Consider the following 23,028-nt stretch of genomic DNA (forward strand, 5'->3'; position numbering starts at 1 on the left):
CATGGGAGACCTGTTGATCACAGGGGCTACTGGGGAGGTCATCTCAGGAACTTACACTTGTTTGTGATTGTGGGCTGCTATCTAGGCAGGGCATGCGCTTGCATGAGGGGCTAGTGTCAGTTTAAGTTCCCTGTAGGACACACAGTTAAACAAAATGGATGCCAAGGCAGAATACCATGAAGTAGCTGGTTAAACTCTTGACAGATGCTTTACCTGCCATGTGGGGGGTCCCTCAGTCCAGTCAGTCGACACATAAAACTAATCATCACACTTTCCAGTGCTACAAATTTATACTGTACTTCTCTAAAATAATTGACCACTTGAAAAACACTTTCACTTATATCATATTTAATCCTTGCAATGTCCCTGAAGGAGAATAGATGCTATTCCCATTTGTTCAAAGAAGTACCTGAGGCTCACACTGGTAACAGAGGATTTGGTATCCAAACTTGAGATTCTTCTAATCCAAACTCCAGGTCGTATCACTATATCACAGCGATGCTATGGGCTGAATTCCTCAGCAGGTGGCGTTTCCTTTACCTGCTGTGTTTTTCTTTTTGTTCTGTTGATCCTTTAGGGAGAGAAGGAATAAGCATTCATGGAGACCCTACCATGTGGAAACTCTGTTAGGTGTTTTATGTAAAGTATCTCATTTAATCCTTATTACAGCCCTGTGAGAGACAGAGGAAAGTTAGTTTTACCTGCCCTGGTTAAGTTATGTGGTCAAAGGCACACAAAAAAGTGATGGAGCAGGAATTTTATCTGATATCAAACGCCACGTGTGCACTTCCCTATAGCCAGGGTCATTCGTTTCCTTGCCAGACCTCCTCTGAGCCATGTCAAAGTACTCAAGGTTAGAAGAGTGGTCTGTGATTGTAGACAGTTCTACTGTATGGCTCTGACTTCAGCTACCTGCAAAACTGACCCATATCAGGAAGTTCTTGGTTGCTGCCACTTCTCCCTGGCCTCCTGACTCCCCCCTCTTAGTGCTTGTCCTGTAGAGGTATGTCTGTTAGGGTTAGGCCATGACTATCCACGGGCTTCAAATCAGCCAAATTAGCGAAGTCCTCTAGGCTAACATCGTGAGTGCTACAGCGTGGATTTCCCCTTTTCTTTTCTGTTTAACTGTTAACTGGTGAGATTTCTTGTCAGTGGGGAAGGGAGAGATAGGGTGGTGAAGGTGAGGAAGATAGAGAAGGGTGGGGTACATCACAAATCCAGCAGCATAGCACAATCAAGCCTCAGTTTCTTGAATCACATGGGCAAAGGCCACTATTCTTATGATCAATATTGTATTCTCCATTTCCTTCCTAGCATATAGATAGCTGCTTTAGGTCATGAAAAAACACATTCCGTGAAATGAAACCTAGTAGATGTTTACTAAGAAACTAAAAATGAAAGACATGCACTATTTGATTCCACTGAAATATCTGGCTGAACTCATAAGAATGGTGATGAGGCCATTCTTGGACACCTGCACTGAAATGAACTGAGAGCAGAATATTAAGGAACAAGGAAGAGGAAGTTTGGCATATGAGTGCAAGAGCTTCTTCAGGCCCAGGGAGTGGAATGAAAACTGGCATGATCATTGGGAGAATGTGAGTCAAACAGAGAATGGAATTTTCCAAGAGAATATATTAGGAGAGCAAAAGGCTGATAAACAGCTCTTGCATTTGGAGAAAAACAGGGGGAGTAAATCAGGAATTCAAAAGTAAAGAAAAACCTAATTCAAGTAAGGGAGGAAAAAAACACTATTCTTTGTAAATAGAAAGGAGACAAATGAAAATAAGATATCAGAAGTCAGCAAGATTTTATGGGAGTCTGAAGTTGATTTAATGGAAGCAAAGCCCATTTCATTGCTGTAGGAAACACCCAGCTGAGTTGCTGATTCACTGTGGACATCTGATCTCTTCAAAGCTGCATTTAGGTGTTTTTGCTCTTGGCTTGTATCTTGTACCCTGCGGGGGTCGGCAGGAAGCCAGCCATGTCCCAGAGTACTGGGTGGTGGGCCAAGATTAGATGTCGGAGTTGGTTCTTTACCGCGCTGATTCTTCTTAGAGAAGAACAAAGATTGTGAGAACATGTGTTAGAATTTTTGTTATGAGACATGAATACAAAATATTAAATTGACTCCAACAATTTAAGTCGACTTGAAAACTCCCGGTCTCTTAGGATAAAAAAATATAATCCTATTTAGAAATTCCTGGTGTAATCACAGATGCGGGATTGACTCTTTTCGCGAAGGCTATTAATTAAAAACTACATAATCCAAAGTCATTTAAGTAGTAAGATATTATAACAAATTCTTATTTCATTAACTTTTCAAAGTATGAATAATAACTACATATTCAACACAAGAAATTCACATTTTTCCACTGGCTGCTGAAAAACAATGGAAATGATTCCAGTTATGGTTGCAGCTCACTGTGGGCTGACTTACCTCTGGAATTATTTATTGGTTCCAGGTGACTTTTACATTGTGGGGTTAGTCATTAGGTTAGACTTGATGAGAAACAGATACAACTAGAAATGGGGATTCAAATACATGTTGTATTTCTGCTCACAATCAGAGATAAATTCACCGTGGTTTTTCTCTTTATAGGCTCATGCCAAGATCTGGCATCTCTACAATACTTCTTTCCGCCCCACTCAGGGAGGCCAGGTGTCCATTGCCCTGAGCTCCCACTGGATCAGTCCTCGAAGGATGACTGAACATAGCATCAAAGAATGTCAGAAATCTCTTGACTTTGTCCTAGGCTGGTTTGCCAAACCCGTATTTATTGATGGGGACTATCCTGAGAGCATGAAGAATAACCTTTCATCTCTTCTGCCTGATTTTACTGAATCTGAGAAAAAGTTCATCAAGGGAACAGCCGACTTTTTTGCTCTTTCCTTTGGACCAACCTTGAGTTTTCAACTGTTGGACCCTCAGATGAAGTTCCGTCAGTTGGAATCTCCCAGCCTGAGGCAACTCCTTTCCTGGATTGACCTTGAGTATAACCACCCTCAAATATTTATTGTGGAAAATGGCTGGTTTGTTTCAGGGACCACCAAGAGAGATGATGCCAAATATATGTATTACCTCAAAAAATTCATAATGGAAACCTTAAAAGGTAGGATTGTGGATAAAATCCTCATTTTCTGCCAGAATCCACTGGAAAAACAATCTTTAAGATGATCTTAATAAACTGTGTGAATTTATAGTTTTTAATCAGAATGTAGAAATTCATTTTGGCAATAGTAGGAATGCATTTATGTAACACCTTTCTCATTTGGGACCTTGAGGAACTTGAATTAATTTTTTAAACTTGTTTCATAAATGAGAAACTGGGTTATAATGTTTAAAATTACTAGACTTTCAGAGTTACTACTCTAGATTTTTTAGATTATATTAAAGATTAAGTAAATCCCAAGATATCTAGATCTCTGTACACATTTTTCAGTTCAGATTGCTTGTACTGAATAAAACACCTTTTATTAAAGAAAAAAAGGAATATCAATATTTTTTGAAGAAAAGAGTAAGTAGTCCATGCCTTTGAAGACTTAATTCATTTACTGCATCAGGCACAAAGATAGGTGCTTAGGATAGAAAGTAGAACAAGATATCTTGGCCCAAAGAGCACCCACTAGAAATAAGGGAAATTCAGATAAAAACATATTGGAGATAAGCCTATTTGTGAAGACATTTAGTAATATTTGTAGAGTTATCTAGGTTCTCTTAGAGCCTTTCATCAGTGAGAAGGGTCATCAGTTTACCAAACAATAAGCATTATACTTACTGAAGTAGTAAAATCCTCAAATGCTCTTGAATCATGAGACGAGTGCCCATCACAGGGTCATGTTGCTCTTGTCCTCTTTCCTTTGCAGCCATCAGGCTGGACGGGGTGGATGTCATCGGGTACACCGCGTGGTCCCTCATGGATGGCTTCGAGTGGCACAGAGGCTACAGCATCAGACGTGGACTCTTCTACGTCGACTTTCTAAGCCAGGATAAGAAGTTGTTGCCGAAGTCTTCAGCCTTGTTCTACCAGAAGCTGATAGAGAAAAATGGCTTCCCTCCTTTACCTGAAAATCAACCCCTAGAAGGGACATTTCCCTGTGACTTTGCTTGGGGAATTGTTGACAACTACATTCAAGTAAGTCAGCTGACAAAACCAATCCGCAGTCTCACCAAGCCCTATCACTAGTAAGTAGTACTTCCTTATTAGGTTGTCATGGCACATTGTCCATTCCTCAGGCCAAACATGGTTCCTTAGTGAGCACGTTAAAGGCACGCTGCACTCTTCTCTCCAAAAATCTTCCTAGCTTCATCTTGCACTTTAAATCAGCTCCAAGGGGAACAGATTAAAAATATATCCATCTTTAAGATCTGATAGGATAGTGAAAGATAAAACAGTCTCTTTTAATACCATGGTTTTCAACCTCTTTTAAAGTAGTTGTTCTTCCATAAACAAGATATAAAACAGAACTCCACATTATCTGAGATCTTGGTGGAGCTGCTGAGATTGAAGCAGGAGCATTAGGCAGAGCCCTCCTGAGGCATAACTGTGGAACCCCCAAGCTTGTGGAAATACCTCCAGAAAGAAAAACCCTTGCTCTGTGATTCACTGATCGGAATGCCATTTCTAGCAACAGTTTTTGAATTGCAGTGGTAATGAAGTTCTTCAAAATGGTCAACCAATATTTATTGAGCATCTGCTGTGTAGTTAGCCCTCAATATTATTTTTAATTTTTCCAACTTTAAAAGAATCTGTTTTCTAGAGTTTGATTGAATACTTTAGCGAGCACTTTTTGGATGCTTAGTGTGTACAAAGCCCTGTGTTAATTGCTGGGGGGAGGGGACCTGGTTGAGGGGAGTACACACTAAGATGAGTAAGATACGACCCCTGCTTTCAAAGGAGTCTATTGAGGGAAAATGATGGGTCGCAAATAGTTTGACAGTGTGAACAGAGCATGGTGGTAAGTGAGCAGGGTGGGGAGGGAGTGAAGGTGTTGCTGAACGGAGTCTGTGTGTGAAAATAGAGACCAAGACGGAGACAAAGTTTGGTATCCACAGACAAGCAAAGGGTTTAGCATGTTGGGTGCTTCTAGCCAATTCACTGGTTCTGCTGGGGAGGAAAAATAACTTTTCCTCTACCCTTCTGAGTTCTTAACTGAGACCCCTGTAATAAGAGATAGATTAACATGAGAAGAACAAACAGAAGTTTATTAGTATGTTTACCTCATGTATACATGGGAGACGCTCTGAGAAAAATGAGTAACTCCCCAAGGTGGCTTAGAGTTCAGGCTTAAATACCATCTTAATAGGAAAAGGGGAAAAGTAAATGCTTTTTAGGAAAGATGAATGGGCCCTTAAAAGAATAGATGGGAGCTATGATAGTTTGTGACAAAGTTTGCCTGCATGTGATGTTGGCTTTGAATATCCTCTCCTGTGATAAATCTTCCGTGCTTGGTGAAACTCCCACAAAGGGATTTATGACAATCCTTTTGAGTTCCTTTTGGAGGATCTGTCTCTAGGCAGATAAGAGGAGTTCAGAGAAAGCCTTTCCCTTGCATTTGCTATTTTTCAAGTACCTGCAGCTCAAAATAATCAATTTACTGAAGGGGCATTTTTGAGGTGGCATGCCCTGAACTTCTACAGTCATATTTGGGGACGGCATATTCTGTTACCTTTCAGTTCGAAAGAGGTGTTTGGAAGAACGCTTGGATCTGAGGGAAGGCCTTCTAGTTGAAATGGGTTGCTGTTGTTTTGGTAAATATCAAATTGAAATCTTTGATTTATGGGAGAATAAATCAACACCTGGTGGTGCAGTGGTTAAGACTCCATGCTCCCAATTCAGGGGGCCCAGGTTCGATCCCTGTTCAGGGAACTAGATCCCACATGCATGCCGCAACTAAGAGTTCACCTGCCACAACTAAGATCCCATGCAACCAAATAAATAAATAATTAAGAAAAATTTTTTTTTAAATCAACACCATCCTTAATACTTTTTTTGCCGAGTTGTATTATTCTTACATCTTATTCAGACCTCCAGTTAGTTTTAGGGACAGTCTCAACTTCAGTCCCTTCCTTACATTTAAAAGGCATCCAATGAGGACACAGGGAGTGGGAAGGGTAAGCTGGGACGAAGTGAGAGAGTGGCATGGACATATATACACTACCAAACGTAAAATAGATAGCTAATGCGAAGCAGCCGCATAGCACAGGGAGATCAGCTCGGTGCTTTGTGACCACCTAGAGGGGTGGGATAGGGAGGGTGGGAGGGAGACGCAAGAGGGAGGGGATATGGGGATATATGTGTATGTATAGCTGATTCACTTTGTGATACAGCAGAAACTAACACACCATTGTAAAGCAATTATACTCCAATAAAGATGTTAAAAAAAAAAAAGGCATCCAAGGAACGCTGTGTTTGCAAGGATATCTGAGCCCAGTAGCTTGTCTTCCTGGCTCCGGGTTTTCCTCCCTCCTCCATCTCCCCTTCTCCCTCAGCCCACTGCTATTTGGAACCTCCCCATCCTAATTTCTCCTGCAGTGGGATCCACAGTGGGGGTTCGAGTAGGATCTGAAGCGGCAGAGGTGGTGCTAGTGATGGAGGAGGGAAGGAGGAAGGAAGGAAGCGGGGAAGACCACTTCCTAGTGCATCCTGGTTGGTCCCTGGTCCTTTTTCTACCTCTTGACCTTCTTCTGAGCCCTCCTTCTTGCTGGGCCCTGGGACCCTAGTCACTGAGGGCTCGTGCTCTGTCCCATCTCTGACAGCAGCCCAGCCAGGGCTGGTAATTCCCAGCTTTGTCTTTTGAGGAGAGAAGGCTCCGCCAGCGTTTCTGTGCAGATGGTATGAACTCAGGGAGCAGTGGGGACATTTGTGGGGAGCCCTTTCACTCCTGCTTTGTTCCCATCCAGGGACTGTGTCTGCCTTGGGAACTGGTCAGTGGTGAGAATGTTTTAAGAGTACATCTTACTTCTTCCAGAGAGAAGAAGAACTCTGATCAGAGGCGACAAGTACGGCAGGCGGCGAAGAGGTAGGGAGATAGGGAGAGAATTCCTTTTTCTGCTCCCTAGAGGCAGTTGTTTAGACTTTGATTTAATGCCAGCCACCCATCAGCCCTGGAGCTTTGCCCTCGGGCTGCACAGCTCAGGGCCCCTGCTACCTTCACCTAGCCGAGCCACCTGGCCCGCTCCCTGCTGACCCAGCCAGACACAGACCCTCTGCGGACCGCAGCTCCTCTAGGAGCTCTCTAGTGGGAAAAGGCTGCAACTGCTCTTTTATTCTTTCTGCTTTTCACCTGGAGCGTTTGTACTACTGTGGCGGCTCTCTTCCCAAGCTAATAACTTCCTACCTGACAAAGTAAAAACAAGTTTTTTGTTAGGACAGTTCTGATGAGTGTATGGGTAAGTTTTAATTTACAAGCAGGTCTCTATACTTTTAATGCATTAGAAGTGAATTTCATTTTTATTTTATTTTATTTTTTTGTCGTTCAATCGATATTTATTAAGTACCTACCACTATGCTCAGACCAGGGAATAGTGAGACAAATACACTTAGGTGCCTACCTCCGTTCAAATACACAGGCTGGTAAGAAAAACAGCAAGACCCATCATGGTGTTTTTAGCTGGCAATACTTTTTTTTTTTAAACATCTTTATTGGAGTATAATTGCTTTACAGTGGTGTGTTAGTTTCTGCTTTATAACAAAGTGAATCAGCTATACATATACATATGTTCCCATATCTCCTCCCTCTTGTGTCTCCCTCCCTCCCTCCCTATCCCACCCCTCTAGGTGGTCACAAAGCACCGAGCTGATCTCCCTGTGCTATGCGGCTGCTTCCCACTAGCTATCTATTTTACGTTTGGTAGTGTATATATGTCCATGCCACTCTCTCACTTCGTCCCACCTTACCCTTCCCCCTCCCCGTGTCCTCAAGTCCATTCTCTACATATAAGTGAATCTCAAACCATTGAAATTTATCTTTTCACTCCTGGCTAGTGTTTCAAACTCCCAGTATGAATGAGGCATGCATTTCACCTGAAAAGCTTTAAAAATAACATCTCATTAACACCACCTGTCTGAAGTCTGATCTTAGGCTTGTTCACATGGATTGTCACTGTCCTTGGGCCTAATTTGCCAGCCAAGAGGTTTGTTTTCCCCATAACCACTAATGCTTATAGCTCATAAATACAAAAGCTGCTATGTACTGGGGACGTAGAGCTTTTTTAACATTGGCCACTGTTAGGGAAACATTTCTTCCGTAATATACTGAATACCTATATTATAACCTTCTGAAAGGTCCAACTTTATTTTTTCTTTTTTTTTTATTAAGAAATAAGTCAATACATCAGTGGAGATTATATAGAATGTTGCCTAAACACCCATTTATAAATGTCCTGTATTTTTAAGAAATAGGGTATAAATAGAAATTATACCCTAGTCTCTCATGTTTGTTTTCAGATGGACTGAATAAAAGCTGTTGTTCTGGAACAATTATGGTAGAAAAGTTACGAATTTTGTCAACTCAGAGCTCTGTAAAAATAATCCAAATAATTCCTTCAAGCTATGAACACTTTCACTTCCAAAGAGTATACAAATATTTTCTCTTGCAAAGCTGAGGAAACATGATTTGTGGGTGCATCACAGTGGAAAAATACTTCTGACAGCATTCCCACAGCATTAGAGGAAATGCATGTGTGGGTGATCTACAAGGGACAATTCTCCAGAAAAAGCACTTTCCCTCTGACACACTGTATTTTATTACTTTCCTTTATAAGCACAGCACTGACCCCTCTAGAGAAACAGAAGCTCATTTGCAACAGGCCTGAAAAATGCAAGGAAACCTCTGCTAGAGATTCAAAACCAGAGTTTGACCCCAGCTTTTATATAGAGGGTCAAACTGAGGAACCAATTCTAACAGGATTATTTCTGAGGAGAAAACTGGCTTTGGTGGCGGGTCCTTGAGATGAACTTTCAGTTTCCATTCCTGCCATGGTTGGCATGTGGAGGAAGGATTTTGTGATTTTGATTTTGCAATTTGTCCACTTTCCTAAATACATGTTTTCATTTTGAAGGCTTGTAAATCAGAGATTGAGAACCATTATTGTCATGATCGTCACAGAAAAATAATTTAGAAATTTTTAAAAAGCTATGTTAAAATATCCCATTATGGGTGGATGACAGAATTGTTTTCTACATTCTCTATCACTTTCTACCATCAGTCAGAATGAGTTTGCTAAATTCTGTTATGGACTCTAATGCCAATAAAAGGCAACCGTTATGCTTATTTTCCACGTCCTTCACCTAGAGCAAACCTCCATTTAGAACGTGATTTTAAGAAGCGCAATTTAATCTTAAATATCGTTTCATTTTCTGACTCTCAGGTTTTAAGCTTTATCATTTTTTTGTCTAGTTTTTTTTAAATTTGAAAGCCTCGTATCATTAGTGATTTCTTACACTAAAAGAAAAACGTCCAAAATATTCTGCTTGCTTAACGCAGACCAGAGGTGTGTGAGGATTATTAATGTTTGTCATCTGAAGTGACCCCAAAAATTCACATTTTTTTTAACATTAAAGTAACAGTTCCAGAGTTACAGAGAACTATGGGAAAAACAAATGTGCACCCATCAAAGGGAAATATTTTCTTCTCCAAGAACTTTCTCATTATGAAAAAATAGTTTAAAAATTCAGCTAGAAAGGTTTCTGTTTTTACCTATTTCGCTGGCTGGTTTTGTCAAAAAAACTGCATTGAATGACTTTCCAGGACCGTCCAGGTGAGGCTAACGGTTACTCTCCTCCTGCCAGGTGGACACCACTCTGTCTCAGTTTACCGACCCCAACGTTTACCTGTGGGATATCCACCACAGTAAAAGGCTTATTAAGGTGGACGGGGTTGTGACCAAGAAGAGGAAATCCTACTGCGTTGACTTCGCCGCCATCCGGCCCCAGATCGCCTTACTCCGGGAAATGCACGTGTCGCATTTCCACTTTTCCCTGGACTGGGCGCTGATCCTGCCGCTGGGGAACCAGTCCCAGGTCAACCGCACGGTCCTGCGCTACTATCGCTGCATGGCCAGCGAGCTCGTGCGCGCCAACATCACGCCGGTGGTGGCCCTGTGGCGCCCCGCGGCCCCGCACCAGGGGCTGCCGCCACCCCTGGCCCGGCACGGCGCCTGGGAGAACCCTCATACCGCCCTGGCTTTTGCAGAGTACGCCAGCCTGTGCTTTCGAGACCTCGGCCACCACGTCAAGTTCTGGATCACGATGAACGAGCCGTCCACGCGGAACATGACGTATATCGCGGGGCACCACCTCCTGAAGGCCCACGCGTTGGCCTGGCGCGTGTACGATGAGAAGTTTAGGCGCTCTCAGAAGGGTAGAATATCCATAGCCCTGCAGGCGGATTGGATAGAACCAGCCTGCCCTCTCTCCCCAAAAGACCAAGAAGTGGCCGAGCGGGTTTTGCAATTTGACATTGGCTGGCTGGCCGAGCCCATTTTCGGCTCCGGGGATTATCCACGCGTGATGAGGGACTGGCTGAACCAGAGGAACAATTTCCTCCTGCCTTATTTCACTGACGAGGAAAAAAAGCTAATCCGGGGTTCCTTTGACTTTTTGGCTTTAAGCCATTACACCACCATCCTTGTAGACTGGGAAAAAGAAGATCCAGTAAAATATAATGATTACCTGGCGGTGCAAGAAATGACTGACATCACCTGGCTCAACTCCCCAAGTCAGGTGGCCGTGGTGCCCTGGGGGTTACGCAAGGTACTGAATTGGCTGAAGTCCAAGTACGGAGACCTCCCCATGTATATAATCTCCAACGGCATCGACGATGATCCGCACGCAGCCGAAGACAATCTGAGGGTGTATTACATGAAGAATTACATAAACGAAGCTCTGAAAGGTAAGGAGCCCCCGAAACAGCGGTCTCTTGAGGGTTAAGTCACCTGAGAGCCTGATACCTGATAGAAACTCTCAAACATACACACACTATCACCTGCAGAGAAAGTGCTATCTATTCCTTGACACACTGAAAAAGTGCAAGTGCTAGCTAGTATTTTCCCCAGGGATAAAGGAGTTTGGCTAAAAGAGGAAGATGGAATATCCCTCCCACCTACTCTGGGTGGAATAAACCCTGGACTATCTTGTCCTCCATATAAGATGGCTTCACAGCAGTCTTGACTGCTTCACGTACTTAAAGATTTAACCCAAGTGCATCCTAGTAGGCTTAATTATGTAAAACCTACTATGTTAAATGTATTTACCTCTTTGTCTTCGGATACAAGAAGGCTTTTCTGATTAAATCTAATTAAATCTGAAGCTTTATTAAATGGTATTGACATTTTTGCTGATATGCCAGGGCTATGTAAAAGCAAAGTGTTGTGTGCAAAATGTTTTCATAACTTTTCTCCTGTCCTTTTGTTTTTCTAGCCTATGTATTGGATGGTATCAATCTTTGTGGATACTTTGCTTATTCATTTAATGATCACACAGCTCCGAAGTTTGGCCTGTATCGTTATGCTGCAAATCAGTTTGAGCCCAAACCATCCATGAAACATTACAGGAAAATTATTGACAACAATGGCTTCCCAGGTCCCAAAACCCTGGGAAGATTTTGTCCAGAAGAATTCACCCTGTGTACAGAGTGCAGCTTTTTTCATACCCGGAAGTCTTTACTGGCTTTCATAGCTTTTCTATTTTTTGCTTTTATTATTTCTCTTTCTCTTATTTTTTACTACTCTAAGAGAGGCAGAAGAAGTTACAAATAGTCTTGATATTTTTCTCATTCATTTATTTGAAATAATTGTACACACACAGCAGCTGTTAACCATTTGTACTTCTCAGTGTTGTGAAACTGTAGATTTTATATATCTGACTTCTAGAAGACCTTTTTGTAGCATTTGACAGAGCTTTTGAAATGAGCATAAGTGATTGTAAAATATTGAATAATGTGAATAGTGCCTCGATTTGTTCTTTTTGGCAGGGGGGTGTTAAAAAGAATACTGACAGGGGCTGTCATTTCTGCAGCACATTCTGTAACAAAAGCATGAGAAATGGGAACCATTCTGTAACATTTTTACAGAAATTGAATGACAAAATTAAGAATATTTTTTGTCTGTGCCCATTGCTATATGCAGTGTTTATCTTGAAGTCATATTGCAAGTATTGGAATCAAAAGTTAAGTCCCAAGTAACCATATCTTAACTGCCATGATATGCCTAATGGTCTCTGCTGAGCCAAGTTTCCCTTGAAAAAGAAGATGGCAGAATATAGAACAGATGACAAAGGGCCCTCGGCTGGAATGTTCCTTTTAAAGCAGTGTTTCTATCAAATACTGTTATATTAATTTACATATCTGGTTAATGATAGGCTTAGCAGAACAAATGACAGAACTTTATATTTTATGTAAGTATAAAATATATTTTTTTATATTTCGAGGCACTCTCTAAACCCCAGGTCCTTGAGTGCTTTGTGTCCCTGTCGAGGGCCTGCACACATGGACTTTCACTAAATGTGTGCAGAAAAATATGCATGAATTATGCAATATTAGGCCCTTAAAGAAGCATAAACCGACTGTGAAATGCATTATACTGCAGTGGCTGGAGGGGGAGGAAAGGAGGGAAAAGGACTTGTTATGAGCAACATTGTGATTAATTTTATTATAAACTCTTTTATTTAGAGCAGACCTTGGAATGAATGAGGTGACCTTTTCTGAGAGAATAAGAACGAAATAATAACTTATTTTATGAGGAGTGACTCCACTTTCTGTTCTTTAGAATATGCCAAAATTTCTTTGAATTGAGTCTTAAAAATTCTTAGCAGGTTCAAAAGCATTTGGTCTAATAACGCTGGAAGATTTGTTTCTGTAATTGCTGAGGTCCATTTTATATTTTTGCTGCTACTTCTGTGGAGCTAGCTTTGAATGAGTTTTGCTTCGAACTTTTATACAGAAACATGCTATGGATTTTTAGAAAGGGCTAATTAGATCTTATCCTTTAAAGCCCCTTAAATAAGTCTTGCTGATTTTCAGACAGGGAAGTCTGTTGCACTGGAGTTGGGGATTATCCTAATGTTTGTTTTATAGATAAGCCAAAATTATATCAGGCAAGATAAATCAATATCATGTCTGGCATAACTAATCTTGCTGACACAGGGTTCTAGTGAATAAAAAAAAAAACTGTACTGTATCATGTATCATCTTTAGAGGTGGTATGATTTTTTTCCATGAAAGATAAGCTTTTGGTGGTACTCTTAAAAATTGGACTTATTGTTAAAATTGCAAACTAGAGAATAATAGTTTATTTTATGTATATATTTTTCTGATTATAATAGTAATATATGCTCATTGTAAAAAACTTAAAAACACAGAAACTGTATATAAAGAAAAGAATAACCTGTAATTTCACCACCTTGAGGTAGCCACTATTAACATAGTGTATGTATTTTATTTTACATAGAGTCAGATCATATTGTAAATAGTTATGTGTCTTTATTAATTTTCATTGTGTGCATTTCCTTTGTCAGTCTTCAAAGGCATGATTTTTGATAGCTGTAGAGTAATTCCACTATATGAATTTATCACAACTTATTTAATGATTCCTATTTGTTGGACTAGTTTCTTATTGTTAATTACCATTAAATAATGGATTTTATTTAAAAATAATTTTCTTGCTACAGCATTTAATTTCCTTGAGTGTGGAGAGAAGCAGTTCTGTCCCTTGATAAAGAATTGTAATAAATCTGCCTGAAACTTTTTCTTACATCACCAAATAACTAGATAAATTTCTTAATTATTTTGTTCTTTTGGGTTGATTAAACCACCTAGAATATGATCTGAGTGAAGAAAGGGATCTGAGTGAAGAAAGGGATCCGAAAGCAGGAGTGAAGTTCGAGGCTGGAAGACGGTAGGGGCGGGGAGGGTGCTCCAAGCTAATCCCTATGGTTGAGCTGAGAGGGAGTTTCAGACACTGAAAGAGACAGGAGGCGCCAAAGAACCAATGAGAAATGACACTTCAGCATCATTCAGCAAAGTTATCAGGTGAGCATCACGCTAACTTTGAGTCCCCCGTAGACCTTAGGGGGAGGTCGGTGGCTCACCCCAAGCGGGAAGGGGGAGTGGGCGGGTCGCCGCTCAGATGAGGCTGGGAACCCGGAGGCAGCAGAAGGTGCTAGAAGGGCTTTCTGGTCCATTGGGGATGGAATCCTCATTTCTTAACTGGCTTCTCAGGGCATTACTTCTTCCATTGATGCTTTACTTCCATGAATTCTGAGTTTTTCACCATGTTACATATATGTTTTAAAATATAGAGACCATTCCCTTGGAAGTCCTACATCTCAATACCTTTTGGGGCCAGCTGTGCAGCGGCATTAAGTGGTAAGCCGTGGTCCCCAAGGCCTCTGGGCTAATTTCTGCCATATTTCTGTTTGCTCTACATTCCAGGTTCCTTCCTTTGAACGTGGGGTTGGGGAGTGAGAGGGGGAGGAGAGGTGTGGTGGGTCATGCACTTATGCCCCATTCATTTTGCTTTGGTTTGGAAGGATGGTTTTTCATATTCATTTAAGGATATTTTTCATTTTATTTTTGGACTTCCACAGATAGTAATTAGAATCTACTAATGCCTCGGAAACATTTCTTTTTATTATTTCTTACAATGCCATCCAACAGAGATATAATGCTAGCCACATATTTTAAATTTTCTAGTAGTCACATTAAAAAATAAAAGGCATAGAAAATAAAGCTTGATACTATACAGTATTTTATTTTCCCCAACATATCCAAAATATTATAATTTCAATATGCAGTCAATATAAAAATGATTGAGAGTTTTACATACTTTTTTGGGCTACTAAGTCTTAGAAATCTGGTGTGTGTTTTACACAAAGCACACATCTTGAGCTCAATTTGGACTGTATACTGTAAGTAGCTACATGTGGGCAATGGCTACTCCATTGGATAGTAAAGGTCTATAAAGAGAGACTTGCTCTGCTACGTAAATTAGCTGCATTATTAAGCTATCCAAAGTATTTAATGAATTACAAGAATAAACATTTTTTTTTCAACAATCTTCTGAGGTCTAAAATCCAAAGAAATTATTGGCATGTAAATTTACCATTAAACTAAAACTACTGGTAAAACAAATATTTTAAAGACTTTTGTGGATGGAAGAATTCTGCAATTCTGAACCTCGTAATTCAGGTGCTGGAATTAAACTGATTTTCTTTTTACATAGTCTATAATCCAGTCTTTTCTCTAATTCAACTTGCCCCTTTCTGAATTAATAGAGCAATTACTATATTGTTCTATAGCATCTCCATTTAATATTTATTTATTTATTTATTTTTCCATTTTAACATCTTTATTGGAGTATAATTGCTTTACAATGGTATGTTAGTTTCAGCTTCACAACAAAATGAATCAGTTATATATATACATATGTTCCCATATCTCTTCCCGCTTGCGTCTCCCTCCCTCCCACCCTCCCTATCCCACCCCTCCAGGCGGTCACAAAGCACCGAGCTGATCTCCCTGTGCTATGCGGCTGCTTCCCACTAGCTATCTACCTTACGTTTGGTAGTGTATATATGTCCATGCCTCTTTCTCGCTTTGTCACCGTTTACCCTTCCCCCTCCCCATAGCCTCAAGTCCATCCTCTAGTAAGTCTGTGTCTTTATTCCTGTTTCACCCCTAGGTTTTTCATGACATTTTTTTTCTTAAATTCCATATATATGCGTTAGCATACGGTATTTGTCTCTCTCTTTCTGACTTACTTCACTCTGTATGACAGACTCTAGGTCTATCCACCTCATTACAAATAGCTTAATTTCGTTTCTTTTTATGGCTGAGTAATATTCCATTGTATATATGTGCCACATCTTCTTTATCCATTCATCCGATGATGGACACTTAGGTTGTTTCCATCTCTGGGCTATTGTAAATAGAGCTGCAATGAACATTTTGGTACATGACTCTTTTTGAATTATGGTTTTCTCAGGGTATGTGCCCAGTAGTGGGATTGCTGGGTCATATGGTAGTTCTATTTGTAGTTTTTTAAGGAACCTCCATACTGTTCTCCACAGTGGCTGTATCAATTTACATTCCCACCAACAGTGTAAGAGGGTTCCCTTTTCTCCACACCCTCTCCAGCATTTATTGTTTCTAGATTTTTTGATGATGGCCATTCTGACTGGTGTGAGATGATATCTCATTGTAGTTTTGATTTGCATTTCTCTAATGATTAGTGATGTTGAGCATTCTTTCATGTGTTTGTTGGCACTCTGTATATCTTCTTTGGAGAAATGTCTATTTAGGTCTTCTGCCCATTTTTGGATTGGGTTGTTTGTTTTTTTGTTATTAAGCTGTATGAGCTGCTTATAAATTTTGGAGATTAATCCTTTGTCAGTTGCTTCATTTGCAAATATTTTCTCCCATTCTGAGGGTTGTCTTTTGGTCTTGTTTATGGTTTCCTTTGCTGCACAAAAGCTTTTAAGTTTCATTAGGTCCCATTTGTTTACTTTTGTTTTTATTTCCATTACTCTAGGAGGTGGGTCAAAAAGGACCTTGCTGTGATTTATGTCATAGAGTGTTCTGCCTATGTTTTCCTCTAAGAGTTTGATAGTTTCTGGCCTTACATTTAATCCATTTTGAGCTTATTTTTGTGTATGGTGTTAGGGAGTGATCTAATCTCATACTTTTACATGTAGCTGTCCAGTTTTCCCAGCACCACTTATTGAATAGGCTGTCCTTTCTCCACTGTACATTCCTGCCTCCTTTGTCAAAGATAAGGTGACCATATGTGCGTGGGTTTATCTCTGGGCTTTCTATCCTGTTCCATTGATCTACATTTCTGTTTTTGTGCCAGTACCATACTGTCTTGATTACCGTACCTTTGTAGTATAGTCTGAAGTCAGGAAGCCTGATTCCTCCAGCTCCGTTTTTCGTTCTCAAGATTGCTTTGGCTATTCGGGGTCTTTTATGTTTCCATACAAATTGTGAAATTTTTTGTTCTAGTTCTGTGAAAAATGCCAGTGGTAGTTTGATAGGGATTGCATTGAATCTGTAGATTGCTTTGGGTAGTAGAGTCATTTTCACAATGTTGATTCTTCCAATCCAAGAACATGGTATATCTCTCCATCTATTTGTATCATCTTTAATTTCTTTCATCAGTGTCTTATAATTTTCTGCATACAGGTCTTTTGTCTCCTTAGGTAGGTTTATTCCTAGATATTTTATTCTTTTTGTTGCAATGGTAAATGGGAGTGTTTTCTTGATTTCACTTATAGATTTTTCATCCTTAGTGTATAGGAATGCCAGAGATTTCTGTGCATTAATTTTGTATCCTGCTACTTTACCAAATTCATTGATTAGCTCTAGTAGTTTTCTGGTAGCATCTTTAGGATTCTCTATGTATAGTATCATGTCATCTGCAAACAGTGACATCTTTACTTCTTCTTTTCCAACTTGGATTCCTTTTATTTCCTTTTCTACTCTGATTGCTGTGGCTAAAACTTCCAAAACTATGTTGAATAAGAGTGGTGAGAGTGGGCAACCTTGTCTTTTTCCTGATCTTAGTGGAAATGCTTTCAGTTTTTCACCATTGAGGACGATGTTGGCTGTGGGTTTGTCATATATGGCCTTTATTATGGTGAGGAAAGTTCCCTCTATGCCTACTTTCTGCAGGGTTTTTATCATAAATGGGTGTTGAATTTTGTCAAAAGCTTTCTCTGCATCTATTGAGATGATCATATGGTTTTTCTCCTTCAATTTGTTAATATGGTGTATCACGTTGATTGATTTGCGTATATTGAAGAATCCTTGCATTCCTGGAATAAACCCCACTTGATCATGGTGTATGATCCGTTTAATGTGCTGTTGGATTCTGTTTGCTAGTATTTTTTTTTTTTTTTTTTTTGTGGTACGCGGGCCTCTCACTTTTGTGGCCTCTCCCGTTGCGGAGCACAGGCTCCGGATGCGCAGGCTCAGCGGCCATGGCTCACGGGCCCAGCCGCTCCGCGGCATGTGGGATCCTCCCGGACCGGGGCACGAACCCGTGTCCCCTGCATTGGCAGGCGGACTCTCAACCACTGCGCCACCAGGGAAGCCCCTGTTTGCTAGTATTTTGTTGAGGATTTTTGCATCTATGTTCATCAGTGATATTGGCCTGTAGTTTTCTTTTTTTGTGACATGCTTGTCTGGTTTTCAGGGTGATGGTGGCCTCGTAGAATGAGTTTGGGAGTGTTTCTCCCTCTGCTATATTTTGGAAGAGTCTGAGAAGGATAGGTGATAGCTCTTCTCTAAATGTTTGATAGAATTCGCCTGTGAAGCCATCTGGTCCTGGGCTTTTGCTTGTTGGAAGATTTTTAATCACAGTTTCAATTTCAGTGCTTGTGATTGGTCTGTTCATATTTTCTATTTCTTCTTGATTCAGTCTTGGCAGGTTGTGCCTTTCTAAGAATTTGTCCATTTCTTCCAGGTTGTCCATTTTATTGGCATAGAGTTGCTTGTAGTAATCTCTCATGATCGTTTGTATTTCTGTAGTGTCAGTTGTTACTTCTCCTTTTTCATTTCTAATTCTATTGATTTGAGTCTTCTCCCATTTTTTCTTGATGAGTCTGGCTAATGGTTTATCAATTTTGTTTATCCTTTCAAAGAACCAGCTTTTAGTTTTATTGATCTTTGCTATCGTTTCCTTCATTTCTTTTTCATTTATTTCTGATCTGATTTTTATGATTTCTTTCCTTCTGCTAACTTTGGGGGTTTTTTTGTTCTTCTTTCTCTAATTGCTTTAGGTGCAAGGTTAGGTTGTTTATTCGAGATGTTTCCTGCTTCTTAAGGTAGGATTGTATTGCTATAAACTTCCCTCTTAGAACTGCTTTTGCTGCATCCCATAGATTTTGAGTCGTCGTGTCTCCATTGTCATTTGTTTCTAGGTATTTTTTGATTTCCTCTTTGATTTCTTCAGTGATCACTTCGTTATTAAGTAGTGTATTGTTTAGCCTCCATGTGTTTGTATTTTTTACAGATCTTTTCCTGTAATTGATATCTAGTCTCATAGCGTTGTGGTTGGGAAAGATACTTGATACGATTTCAATTTTCTTAAATTTACCAAGGCTTGATTTGTGACCCACGATATGATCTATCCTGGAGAATGTTCCATGAGCACTTGAGAAAAATGTGTATTCTGTTGTTTTTGGATGGAATGTCCTATAAATATCAATTAATTCCATCTCGTTTAATGTATCATTTAAAGCTTGTGTTTCCTTATTTATTTTCATTTTGGATGATCTGTCCATTGGTGAAAATGGCGTGTTAAAGTCCCCTACTATGAATGTGTTACTGTCGATTTCCCCTTTTATGGCTGTCAGTATTTGCCTTATGTATTGAGGTGCTCCTATGTTGGGTGCCTAAATATTTACAATTGTTATATCTTCTTCTTGGATCGATCCCTTGATCATTATGTAGTGTCCTTCTTTGTCTCTTCTAATAGTCTTTGTTTTAAAGTCTATTTTGTCTGATATGAGAATTGCTACTCCAGCTTTCTTTTGGTTTCCATTTGCATGAAATACCTTTTTCCATCCCCTTACTTTCAGTCTGTATGTGTCTCTAGGTCTGAAGTGGGTCTCTTGTAGACAGCAAATATATGCGTCTTGTTTTTGTATCCATTCAGCCAATCTGTGTCTTTTGGTGGGAGCATTTAGTCCATTTACATTTAAGGTAATTATCAATATGTGTGTTCCCATTCCCATTTTCTTAATTGTTTTGGGTTCGTTTTTGTAGGTCTTTTCCTTCTTTTGTGTTTCTTTCCTAGAGAAGTTCCTTTAGCAGTTGTTGTAGAGCTGGTTTGGTGGTGCTGAACTCTCTCAGCTTTTGCTTGTCTGTAAAGGTTTTAATTTCTCCATCAAATCTGAATGAGATCCTTGCTGGGTAGAGTAACCTTGGTTGCAGGTTTTTCTCCTTCAACACTTTCAATATGTCCTGCCACTCCCTTCTGGCTTGCAGAGTTTCTGCTGAAAGATCAGCTGTTAACCTTATGGGGATTCCCTTATGTGTTATTTGTTGTTTTTCCCTTGCTGCTTTTAATATGTTTTCTTTGTATTTAATTTTTGACAGTTTGATTAATATGTGTCTTGGCGTATTTCTCATTGGATTTATCCTGTATGGGACTCTCTGTGCTTCCTGGACTTGATTAACTATTTCCTTTCCCATATTAGGGAAGTTTTCAACTATAATCTCTTCAAATATTTTCTCAGTCCCTTTCTTTTTCTCTTCTTCTTCTGGAACCCCTATAATTCGAATGTTGGTGCGTTTAATGTTGTCCCAGAGGTCTCTGAGACTGTCCTCAGTTCTTTTCATTCTTTTTTCTTTATTCTGCTCTGCAGTAGTTATTTCCACTATTTTATCTTCCAGGTCACTTATCCGTTCTTCTGCCTCAGTTATTCTGCTATTGATCCCATCTAGAGTATTTTTCATATCATTTATTGTGTTGTTCATCATTGTTTGTTTCATCTTTAGTTCTTCTAGGTCCTTGTTAACTGATTCTTGCATTTTGTCTATTCTATTTCCAAGATTTTGGATCATCTTTACTATCATTATTCTGAATTCTTTTTCAGGTAGACTGCCTATTTCCTCTTCATTTGTTAGGTCTGGTGGGTTTTTACCTTGCTCCTTCATCTGCTGTGTGTTTTTCTGTGTTTTCATTTTGCTTGTCTTACTGTGTTTGGGGTCTCCTTTTTGCAGGCTGAAGGTTCGTAGTTCCGGTTGTTTTTTGTGTCTGTCCCTTGTGGCTAAGGTTGGTTCAGTGGGTTGTGTAGGCTTCCTGGTGGAGGGGACTAGTGCCTGTGTTCTGGTGGATGAGGCTGGATATTGTCTTTCTGGTGGGCAGGTCCACGTCTGGTGGTGTGTTTTGGGGTGTCTGTAGACTTACTATGATTTTGGGCAGCCTCTCTGCTAATGGGTGGGGTTGTGTTCCTGTCTTGCTAGTTGTTTGGCATAGGATGTCCAGCACTGTAGCTTGCTGGTCGTTGAGTGAAGCTGGGTGCTGGCGTTGAGATGGAGATCTCTGGGAGATTTTCGCTGTTTGATATTATGTGCAGCTGGGAGGCCTCTTGTGAACCAGTGTCCTGAAGTTGGCTCTCCCACCTCAGAGGCACAGCACTGACTCCTCCTGCAGCACCAAGAGCCTTTCATCCACAGGGCTCCTTAATTTGGGATGATTCGTTGTCTTATTCAGGTATTCCACAGGTGCAGGTACATCAAGTTGATTGTGGAGCTTTAATCCGCTGCTTCTGAGGCTGCTGGGAGAGATTTCCCTTTCTCTTCTTTGTTCTCACAACTCCCAGGGGCTCAGCTTTGGATTTGGCCCTGCCTGTGCGTGTAGGTCGCCGGAGGGCGTCTGTTCTTTGCTCAGACAGGACGGGGTTACAGGAGCCGCTGATTCGGAGGCTCTGGCTCACTCAGGCCGGGGGGAGGGAGGGTCACGGAGTGTGGGGCGGGCCTGCGGCGGCAGAGGCCGACGTGATGTTGCTAGCCTGAGGCACGCCGTGCGTTCTCCCGGGGGAGTTGTCCCTGGATCCCGGGACCCCGGCAGTGGCGGGCTGCACAGGCTCCCCGGAAGCGGGGTGTGGATAGTGACCTGTGCCGCACACAGGCTTCTTGGTGGCGGCAGCAGCGGCCCTAGCGTCTCATGTCTGTCTCTGGGCTCCGCACTTTCAGCCGCGGCTCGCGCCCGTCTCTGGAGCTCTCTCAAGCAGCGTTCCTAATCCCCTCTCCTCGTGCACCAGGAAACGAAGAGGTAAGAAAAAGTCTCTTGCCTCTTCGGCAGGTCCAGACTTTTCCCCGGACTCCCTCCCGGCTAGCCGCGGTGCACTAACGCCCTGCAGGCTGTGTTCACGCCGCCAACCTCAGTCCTCTCCCGGCGCTCCGACAGAAGCCGGAGCCTCAGCTCCCAGCTCCGCCCGCCCCGGCGGGTGAGCAGACAAGCCTCTCGGCTGGTGAGTGTCGGTCGGCCCGATCCTCTGTGCGGGAATCTCGCCGCTTTGCCCTCCGCACCCCTGTTGCTGTGCTCTCCTCCGCGGCTCCCAAGCTCCCCCACTCCGCCACCCGAAGTCTCCGCCCGCGAAGGGGCTCCTAGTGTGTGGACACTTTTCCTCCTTCACAGCTCTCTCCCGCTGGTGCAGGACCCGTCCCTATCCTTTTGTCTCTGTTTAGTTTTTTCTTTTGCCCTAACCAGGTACGTGGGGGGTTCCTTGCCTTTTGGGAGGTCTGAGGTCTTATGCCAGCGTTCAGTAGGTGCTCCGTAGGAGTTGTTCCACGTGTAGATGTATTTCTGGTGTATCTGTGGGGAGGAAGGTGATCTCTGCGTCTTACTCTTCCGCCATCTTCCCGGAAGTCTATCTCCATTTAATATTTAATATTGAACAACGCTGCTAAAAATTTCAGCCTGGGAAGGAAAATATTAATTTGGATGACCAATCTTGACAGGTGGGCCTGGTTCTAGAGGGGAAAACAGAAGCCATGGCTGTTTTGTTTTGTTTTGAGTATTTAGCGCAGTGTCCCATGCAAAATATTGTTTAATAAAGGTCAATTAGTTCAATAAATGTGGGAAGGAGTGATGGAGTTAATGAATGAACAGAATTAGCTCACCGACACCATCTTTGTCCAGAGGCTGATTTAATAGGGACCATCTGTCAAGAATCAGAAACTGCTATATATTAGATGCCACACAGCTCAATTCTTTGTATTCAGAGGAGGGAATGATGACTTACATGTAATAACCTTTGATAACCTGTCTTTCTAGGTTGCAAGGCAGTAAACTGCTGTCCTGTCCTCATCTGTAGACTACTCACTAGGTGAGAGTATTATTAACTCTTTTCCTCATTATTCACCATGTCCCTCAACTAGTCAGTAATCCTTTTGTTTGCAAGACTTGTTATTGGGTTAAGTTCTTTATCTGCAAATAAAAACAGGGAACTCATCTAGAAGGAATCCCTTTACGTCATCTCCAGATACTTATAATTTCCTAGAACATGTAGCTTTCTA

The 23,028-nt window shown here is 41.2% G+C and overlaps 1 protein-coding gene across 1 annotated transcript in view; it reads left to right on the forward strand.

Moving 5' to 3' along the window:
• The window catches only part of KL (klotho), a 38,562-nt gene extending 24,773 nt beyond the window's left edge, over positions 1-13,789 (forward strand). Inside the window, exons 2-5 of the mRNA XM_060129566.1 lie at positions 2,603-3,113; positions 3,868-4,136; positions 9,795-10,896; positions 11,424-13,789. Of these exons, the coding sequence (XP_059985549.1) occupies positions 2,603-3,113; positions 3,868-4,136; positions 9,795-10,896; positions 11,424-11,761 (2,220 nt within the window). The 3' untranslated portion in view covers positions 11,762-13,789. The remainder of the gene's footprint in view (positions 1-2,602; positions 3,114-3,867; positions 4,137-9,794; positions 10,897-11,423) is intronic.
• Positions 13,790-23,028: the final 9,239 nt, after the last annotated feature.

The sequence above is a fragment of the Lagenorhynchus albirostris genome, chromosome 18 (assembly GCF_949774975.1).
Source record: "Lagenorhynchus albirostris chromosome 18, mLagAlb1.1, whole genome shotgun sequence".
Taxonomy (NCBI): domain Eukaryota; kingdom Metazoa; phylum Chordata; class Mammalia; order Artiodactyla; family Delphinidae; genus Lagenorhynchus; species Lagenorhynchus albirostris.